This window comes from Echinops telfairi, unplaced genomic scaffold (assembly GCF_000313985.2).
Source record: "Echinops telfairi isolate 266 unplaced genomic scaffold, ASM31398v2 ScPeMD7_11;HRSCAF=52, whole genome shotgun sequence".
In the NCBI taxonomy this organism is placed as follows: Eukaryota; Metazoa; Chordata; class Mammalia; order Afrosoricida; family Tenrecidae; genus Echinops; species Echinops telfairi.
The window spans coordinates 41,952,020-41,960,992 of NW_022103908.1; the positions used below are offsets into that span (position 1 = coordinate 41,952,020).

Here is an 8,973-nt window from a genome sequence, read left to right on the forward strand (position 1 = left end):
AAGAGGTGGTAGTTGGCTTCTGTTAAGATTGACAACCAGGAAACCCCATAGGACAGTTCTATTCTGCCCCACAGTGTCAGTAGGAGTGTCAATCAACTCAACAGCTTTGGGTTTGAGTTAGGTCTGTAGTCCCGCAAGACCACAAGCTTCAAAGAGCTCACAGTGTTCCCTGCTTTACCATGAAAGTGGGATGTGTGTATTCTTTATTCATTTATTTAAATAAGCTAACCAACAGCCTCAGGGGGTACCTGTCAACTAGCTGAGTGTGGGAGGCGGAGACTTGATTTTCATGCGTTCTTCTTCCCAGGAACTCGGTAATGGGGAACTAGAAATCTCAACTTGGGGGAAATTGCTCAGGGGAGGGGGTGGGAGGGAGGGAGGGAGTCCCTTACGACACTGCGATTGCGACACTCCACAGGGTTGAAAGTGACAACAGCGAGCGTTTCTATTTTCGGAAATGGACGTTTCCGTTTCTCCGAGCAGGACAGAGCCACAACATCCCGGTTTGGGTGAGCACTCAGTCGCTTTGTTTATAAGCAGCGCCTCTGGGGTCGACATGGCAGTCTCCCTGGTCTTGTCGTGGCCGCAGGATGGACATCTTCAGGTGTACCCTCTGCCGCCTAATCTCTTTGCTCCTTCTCCTGTTCCATTCAGAGACTGCCTGCAGGCCCACACGGGGAAGACGCCACAGCATGGGAACCTTCAGGTGAGCAGGGCTCTGAGGAGCTGGGGGGCAACGGCCAAAGAATGGTCGGCTCTTGGACTCTGCAGGTTTTGAGAGCTGGCCTTGAGCTGGAACAGGCGAGTGGGCTGGGGTTCTAGGAAGAGCCGGGGCTCGTCTGTCAAAATATCCCGGTGGTGGGAAGCACAGCAGGGAATTAGCTGACTTTGTCTTTGACAGCTCAGCATGTCGTTGGCACAAACCAGAGCGCCAGGCTGGAGCCTGGGTCAGCCAGAGTGTGCTGGTTGCAGAAGCAGAGGGGCAGCAGGCAGGCACGTGAGTGACCATCGTCCAACGTGCCAGATAGGGTCCTCGGTTATGTCTGTCGGAAGTTGACAGGGCGAGGGATCCTACTCACCTGGGACTCCAGGGTCCCATCTTTGATAGGAGGTTACTGATGGTCACCAGCTGCCTGCCTTACAGGGCTGTTGTGAAGATTAAATGTGCACCGGAGAGTTCTGTCCCCGGAACGCACTGATTCTCGCCCCCTTCCTCATTACTAACTAAGCAATAAACCCTTTCTATTTTAAGGGAAAACAAAAACAGAACCAGGTGCTACCCAGTGGACGCTGTCCCATGGTGACCACGTACGTGGTAGAGACCAGCTCTGCTCTGCAGGGTTCTTGATGGAGATGTCCCTTTCTTCCTTTTCTAAACAAACATTTAAATTTGCTTCGGAAGCAGCTAGTTTCTTTTTCCTCCCTCCCCTTCCCTCAAGTGAATGTGGGTCTGCTGTGATTCTGAACATTGTGCCAAGGGCTTGCTTAGTCAGACTGTCGTCGAAATGACAAACTCTGATGTTGATAAAGAAGGGAGTACTAGGCTGTGCGACTCCCGGCCCTGTGACATCGCAGGAGTGAAGTAGTGGGGAACTGAATGACTAAGTGAGTGATGTCATTCCGCTTCTCAGCCTGAAGGGGCAGACAGAGCCTCCGTGACTGGGGGAGTGTGGGAGTGTGTGAGCGTGTGTGCATACGTGCCTAGACAAGCCAGCCCTTCTCCTTTCCTCAGATGGCCTCAGGCTCAGGCAACTGCTGCTTCCCATGAGTTTGTTCAGGGCTTCAAACTGGTTCAGCCGACCAATAAAGGGAATTCAGAACAGACGTGAATTTTAAAAAAAATTTTGCTGATTCAGGAGGCGAATTAAAATGAGAAGCTGTGCAGGCTGAGGCCTTGGCATGGAAGATGTGGAAAGGGTATAGTGAACCCTTTCAAGAGCCTGGTGTGGGAGATTGGAGTATTGCCAGGACTGTGTAGAGTGACACACAACGGGATGTGGCACCTTCTCCACGCCCCCCGCCAGCCCCAGCTTAAGAGATTCCATAGTTGGCAATGCACATGCTACCCTTGTCTTCTAAGAGCGGAATGAAGTCTCTACAAGGCATCAGCCGGTGACCTTTCTTCTCCTGTTCTTGTGCCGCCACCATCTGTTACAAAGATCCGCTCTCAGTTTGCTTCCTGGGCCAGGCTGGAACTGAGAAGAACCAGTTGCAAGTCTGGGTTTTACCATGTGTTACCTCTTATCAACCGAGAGCTCAGGTGATACCCCCTGGAGATCGACCCACTCCTTTTCTCCCTGCCACCCACAACCGCCAAGCTGCAAACCAAGTGCCTTCTAGTAGATCTTAGCTCATAGCAACCCCATGTGCCCCAAACCACGAAAGGCACTACTATTGAGTACACCGGATTCAGTGACCCCCTAGGGGATTTCTGACCTTAAAAAGGATCTTTAGGGGAACAAACAAGCTCATCTTTCTACCACAGAGCAGCCGGGGGTATGAACCACCAGCCTTGTGGTTAGCAGCCCAATATTTAACTATCCAGCACTCCCATGGCTTCTTGCATGTGCCCAGGGGAGATGGTTCATCTTCTCAGACAAATAAAAAATAACTGAAAATAACCTCTGGAGGTCGAATACCTGTGCGAAGCACTTCAAAGTCCCTAGTTGGCGCACATGTTTTGCACTCGACGCCTATCCTAACCTATTAGAAAGGAGCCAATTCCTACCGATGGCCAACCCTGTGTTACCGATAAGACGTGGTCCATAGGTTTTATTATTATTATCATTATCATCATTATTATTGTAGCCTTTACAGAAACCTATTACCAGGTCTTTCTTCTGTGGCACTTGTTGACTGTCAGGCTAGTAGGAAATGCAAACTGTTTATGCTACCCATGGGTCTATGGTGCAAATGGTTAATGTACTCGAGTGCTAACTAAAACGTTGGAGGTTCAAGTCTACTCAGGGGCACTTCAGAAGAAAGGCTTGATCATCTACTTCTGACAAGCAACCACCCATAACTTTATGGAGTACAAAAGCTCCCACCGGGCCACCATGAATCGGAATGAGCTTGAAGGCAGGTGTTGTGTACAATACAAGGGAGCGTCAGGAAATCCATGGGGAAATTCCATTCTCTTTTCATTCTGACTTTTGAAGCCCCCCCTTTGAACGCATACTAACCCAAAGATTACAGTTGGAACCCACCTTGTGGCACTGCAGCAGAAAGGCCTGGCAATCAGCTTGTAGAAAGTTGGCGGCCAAGAAGGCCCTACGGAGCAGTTCTACTCTGCCACACCGGGGACAGGACACCCGCAGGCAGAGTTGTCTGGATGCCGCTAACTTTCAGGTTTGGCCAAGCAAGTGACTGTTTGCCCGATCACCTCTCTGAGCGTGCAGGGACACCTCTGAGGAAGCTGATGAGCAGCGTGTTGGGATCCTCATCACCATAGGTGAGAAGACTTAGGGTTCAAAGTCCTGCTGATGGGCAACTGGTGTTGCAGGGTCCACCTCCTGGCCAGCAGAAGGGCCCTCCTCTAAGTAGAATGGATGGGGAGCCAGCCCCAGGCCACTGGGAGAGCTAGCCAGGAAGGCAGGCCCTGTGAGCTGGCTGAGATGTACTGACGGCTGGCCCTCCCGGACTTCCAGCAGGAAGAAAGGCTCTGGGACTCCAAATAAGTTAGCTGAGAGGTGAACAGTCCCTCCAAAAAACCTGTTGCCTTTGAGATGATTCCAGAATGATACTCTAGGACAAAAAGGACTGCCCCACCGGGTTGTGAAAACCGTCATCGTGGCTGGAGCCGGCTGCCATATCTTTCTTCCCTCAGAGCGGCGGGTGGATTTGAACCACTGACTTTTCAGGTTTCGCAGTGGAGTGCTTAACCACAGTGCCACCAGCGCTCCTTCACGGTCCCTCACAACTTGTCATGCTGTGGGAGTGACGATTTAAATAGTCCCTTGAGACAGCCACTTGTCTCAAGAGACTATTTAAATCGTCACTCCAATTCAGTCCTACAGAATAAATAAAAAATTCATTAGCAACATGGAATGGTACCAAAGCAGAACCTTTCGGTCCTCAGAAAATTCTACTGGGCCCAGCGATCCTGGGGAGGATCAGCTGAAGATGAGGACGAAGGCAGGGAGACCGGCAGAATGTGGTCATGTGTTGGGCCTGTCTCTTGGCCAGTCTGAGCTCCAGTCTCCTCGTCCGTGACCTGGGTGTGTCTGGGAGCACAGCCCGGCAGAGCAGGAGGACCTCTATGACAGTCCATGAGCTTGTGAGACCCGGGAAGGTGCTGTGTGCAGTGGCTGCCCACTATAGCTCAACCTGGACTTTCTTGTTTTTCAGAATCTGGGATGTCAACCAGAAGGTCTTCTACCTAAGTCATAAGCAACTAGTTGCTGGCTACTTGCAAGCAGCCAATGCTAACTTAGAAGGTGAGTGGTTGCCAGGAGAACTGGTATTCTGTGGGCACCAGTGCACGTTGGTTGCCCCTGAGTCTTCAGCATTGACTGAACCGTAGATGCAATGCTGCATGTGATGTGGGAACCTGGTGGGGAGCGAGGCCTGTGATGGGGAGCACATGTGAGCCCGGCCTCCTGAGGACCGGCCTGGCACAGGGTGGTCCCGGGGAACAGCCGGAAGGGGCCAGGAACCAGAAGTTAAAATGCACCCATGCATTCTTCCTGTGCCTATTAAACTTCCCGTGTTTCTGTGATTCAAGCTCCTAACTCCATCCAATGTGAACACGGCATATGCAGTGTCCACTAGTGGACTCTGCTCTCTAGCTTGCTCTGGTCCAGGCTCCCACTGGGCTGGCTAGACTGACAAGCTTTGTGTGTTCTGTCCCATGTTGTCCCTTTATTAAAATGAGGGCAGTGGGTGACTGGATCTGGGATTCCTGCAGCGTTGGCCATCTAGGGTGTCAGCATATCCCTGGGGACTGACTTGGTCATGGAGAATAGTACTATCTCCATCTCCCGTCCGTCATGCCCTCTTGTTCTCGCCCTCTGTCTGGCGTTAAAAACCTACCTTTCCTGCCCTTCTTGTCATCCTAATGAAACAAAACAAACACCAAAACCAAACTTGAACTCATTGCCCTCCCGTCGATTCTGACTCACAGTGCCCCTGTAGGATGGAGTGGCACGGCTCTGTGGGCTCCCGGGGCTGTCATTCTTCAGTGGAGCAGAAAGCTCGGCCTTTCTCCAGAGAAGTAGTCGAGAGGTTCGAACTGCTGACAGTGAGGTTAGCAGCCCACTGTGGCCCAGAGCTCCTCAGCAGCACAGAGAAGCTGAGCACTTTCGGTGACAGGAGGGCACGAAGGGAGGAACAGGGTTCAAAGTCACCCAGCCATCTGCGATCCAAGCCACAGGAGCCCACTCATGCCGGGTCGCTGTGTCCTCCGCCCCGTGGGAAGCACACGTAGCGACTCGGGGCCCAGGTCTCCTGGGGAAAGTGAGGAAAGACAGAAATCATGCAGCCGACTCAGAGGTCGTGCTGGAGGAATACTAAGAATAGTAACAACATGCGTGGTTGAGCTTCAGTTTGGGTGTAGGCCAGGAGCACAGGGTCTCGCTACCCTGGTCTGGCATGGCCGTCCTATGCGGGGCGTCAGAAAAATGACCGGGACGGGTACAGGCTTCCATCTCTTCAGGTCTTTGCTGTCTCTCTACAACATAACCCTCCTTTCTACTCGTCCTCAGAGAAGGTGGAGGTGATGCCCGCTGAGTCCAACAGTGTGTTCCTGGGGCTCCACTCAGGGAAACTGTGGCTGTCCTGTGTCAAATCCGGAGACAAGGTCCGACTGCAATTGGAGGTAAGGGCCCGGTTCAGATATTGGACCATCTCAAACACCCATCGCTAAAAGCAACCATTGTTTCATTTTTCTCATGATCCTATGGGTACACTTGGATCGTCTGGCAATTTCTGTGATGGAGCTGGAGTTACTCTTGTCCCTGCTGTACTCAGGCTCTGGAGTGGAGCTAGGATGTCCAGGATGCCTTCTCATTCTCCAGGCTGTCTACACAGCCTCCCCGAGCTTCTTGACAGCCTGGTGGCATTCCAGAAGGACAATCCTTCATGTGCCATAGCTTATTCAACATCTGCTCACCTTGCACTGCCAATGTCCCACCCGCCAATGCAGACAAATGACCAAGTCTGAAGACAACAAGGGAGGGGACTATACAGGGTGTGAACACTTGAAGACTTGGTCTGATGCGGGACCAATTGTAAGAGTTTAGAGCAGCGGTTCTCAACCTGTGGGTCTCGACCCCTTTAGGGATTGAACAACCCTTTCACAGGACTCACCCAATTTATAACAGTAGCAAAATTACAGCTATGAAGTAGCAACAAAAATAATTTTATGGTTGGGGGGGTCACCACAATATGAGGAACTGTATTAAAGGGTCGCAGCATTAGGAAGGTTGAGAACCCTTGGTCTAGAGGAACTTTAATCACTGTGCTCTATGCACTTGCCCTGGGACCCCTGCTGGAAACCTATATGAGACTACACTCTTCAACAACCCCATCCCCAGCACCTTCCTTGTCCAATTCTTAGCTACTCAAAATTCGTTGGGTTCCAAATCAGATTCCTGAGTTCCTTAATCCCGTGCAATATTAGTGGTTGCCCAGCTCTGGAAAAAGGTTCCTTTGACTCAGGAGCTTGTTGGACTAGATGCTAACCCACATCTGAGTACCCATCATGAAGACATGCCACGCCTCAGTAGACAGGAGCTCTCTGTGGGAGGGGTCAGCCTGCCCTGGGTGGAGTAGGGATGAGGAGGGAATTTCATGTAGCGACTCTGCCCACAGCCTCCACCCACCTCCTGTCCTTGAGGCTCACACCCCAACAGAGCAGCAGAGGCCACAGGCCTTGGGCTCCGCTGTGGTGTCAGATGTTTGCCCAATTGATTGGTCCTTGGCCACAGTGGCCAGACTTCCAAAGTCAATATGGGGCAATGAACAACTTTTTGTCACATTGCGCTCCCGGGGGATGGGGGGCGGTGATCTCTTGCCAGTGGACTCTTAGCCGGCCTTTTCTACTGCGTAGTAGGGCACGTTGTAGGTGGAATGGGTATGCAGGCCGTCTCCGGTTCACAGCTCTCACCCAGTTCTTGTCTTCCAGGAAGTGGATATCACTGACCTGGGCAGAAACAAGGAGCAAGCCAAGCGTTTCACCTTCCTCCACTCACAGAATGGCCCTACCACCAGCTTCGAGTCAGCTGCCAACCCTGGCTGGTACCTCTGTACAGAGTCTGAAGGGGACAAGCCAGTCAGCTTCACCAATAAGCCCAAAGATACCACCAAGATCACCCAATTCTACTTCGAAGGGCAACAGTAACGCCGCCCATGCCTCTCCTTCACTCCACTCCATGGATAACTCTGGAAGCTGCCTCTCCACTGCTGCTTGGGGACTCCTGGCTCCCCTGGGCATGGCTTGCCATTAGAAGGTGCTATAGAGCCCTGGTACCTGAACTCAATCGCTAGCTTCCTCAGCTAACCAAGCTCCCTACAGGTTAGTCTTTGAAAAACGCAAACACTCCTCTGCCGAAGCCCTTCAGCGTCACCGTGCCTCCGTGATAAAAGCCCGACTTCTTCACCTGGGCCCCATCCACCTGCCCGGTCTCAGTGTCTCCGCTCTTCTCCCCACGACTCCGCCTCGCCCACCACACGTCCATGCCTCAGGTGCACCAGCACATTCCACGCTCCGACCCCTACCAGGCGGCGCCCCACCCTCTTTTGCAAGTTGGTGCTAGTCTGTGACAAAGATGTTCAGGGTCTATGCCTGGTAGTGAACATGTTCCTTACTGCGCGTGTGAAATGATGATGAACGGAGACGGCTGTGTTTATTTTCTCTCATTATTTTTTGTAATGTCACAATATGTAAAAATGAACAGTATACTTTGTTGGCCTCCTTTTTCCCCCCCAATTTCTGCAATGTTCCCGTAAGCCCGAACCCTGCTGTACAAGACCCTGAGCACCATCCCTTCTGGGGACCTTTGCAGCTGCCAGAAATGTCTGTCTTCACGCAACGCTTCCCATGATAACTCCACTAACGCCTCAGGCCCAGAACAAACGTAGCTCCCCAGGAACCCTTTCCTCCAGTCCCAGGAGGAATGAGTTGTCCCTTGATCATTTTAATATTTCTGAGACTTATGTACAAAGTAGCCATCCCTCTGCCTTCTCCTTCTGACTGAGCAGGTCTCTTGTGTCAGGGACCCTGCCGGGCCAAGCACACGGCCCCCTGCTCAGGATGTGCCCAGTGCAAGTGTGGGTTGGCAGAAAGGGTTCCTACTCCTTGGGACTTGATTTCTGTTTTACAGCAAGACCGAAAACTCGCCTTCTTGGTGAGCTGTGTCCACGGCCTTACCAGGTTTAGGGAAGGAAAGCCGAGGAGAAGCTGGTGCGGTCAGCAGGCCTGTCCCACCTCAGGTCTCAGGAGAGTCCCTGTTCCGGCCTTGCTCCCTTCGGAGAGCCTGAGCTTACATTTTCCCTGACAGATAGTTTTGGGGTTGTGTAATATTTTTAACTGGCACATCCATCACATATCATGCAATTTAATCGTTCGATCACATTAAGAAGAATGGCAGAGTCATCCCCACAATCCATCTGAGCGTTTTTCTCATACTCGTTGTCGTTAGCTCCCCACTTCTCCTCCTCCTGCCCTGCCCCGATCCAGTTACTGTCTCTGCAGATCTACCTAACCCGTATTTCACATGCAGAAAATCAGACAAACTATAAACAGGAGGGAAACAAACAAACAAGCAAAAACAATGACTGCACAAAACATAGAAAAATCTCAATAAATGAAAAATAGCAAAAATGAAACACCTTTAAAATGGGTGAAAAGGGACAGCAAATGATAAGGTATTGCATTTTAATCTAACCACAGCTGCCCTAATCGACTTTAAACGCTCTCTGTCTGATAGCAAAGCTGCTCACATCCCTTGATTATGGTCAGAGGGGATTCACCGG

The 8,973-nt window shown here is 51.5% G+C and overlaps 1 protein-coding gene across 2 annotated transcripts; it reads left to right on the top strand.

Annotated features, from left to right (window-relative positions):
- The first annotated feature begins 226 nt into the window (after nt 1-226).
- On the top strand, nt 227-7,897 carry IL1RN (interleukin 1 receptor antagonist). Of its 2 annotated transcripts, XM_045287145.1 has the most exons (6): nt 227-314; nt 419-509; nt 655-706; nt 4,348-4,436; nt 5,703-5,815; nt 7,124-7,897. In XM_045287145.1, exons 2-6 carry the CDS (start codon nt 458-460, stop codon nt 7,337-7,339), a joined length of 522 nt encoding a protein of 173 aa, XP_045143080.1. In that variant the 5' UTR covers nt 227-314; nt 419-457; the 3' UTR covers nt 7,340-7,897. The 2 variants fall into 2 exon arrangements, with proteins under 2 accessions (XP_045143080.1, XP_004708053.1); XM_004707996.2 differs by lacking the exons at nt 227-314; nt 419-509 and having other exon boundaries at nt 591-706.
- Nucleotides 7,898-8,973: the final 1,076 nt, after the last annotated feature.

What these genes read in the sequence shown, in the direction of transcription:
- IL1RN (XM_004707996.2), top strand. Translation starts at nt 591, where the DNA reads ATGGACATCTTCAGGTGTACCCTCTGCCGCCTAATCTCTTTGCTCCTT. An exon ending in AGCCAATGCTAACTTAGAAG is followed by an intron (nt 4,437 to 5,702) that starts GTGAGTGGTTGC and finishes ACTCGTCCTCAG; the next exon opens with AGAAGGTGGAGGTGATGCCC. An exon ending in AGGTCCGACTGCAATTGGAG is followed by an intron (nt 5,816 to 7,123) that starts GTAAGGGCCCGG and finishes CTTGTCTTCCAG; the next exon opens with GAAGTGGATATCACTGACCT.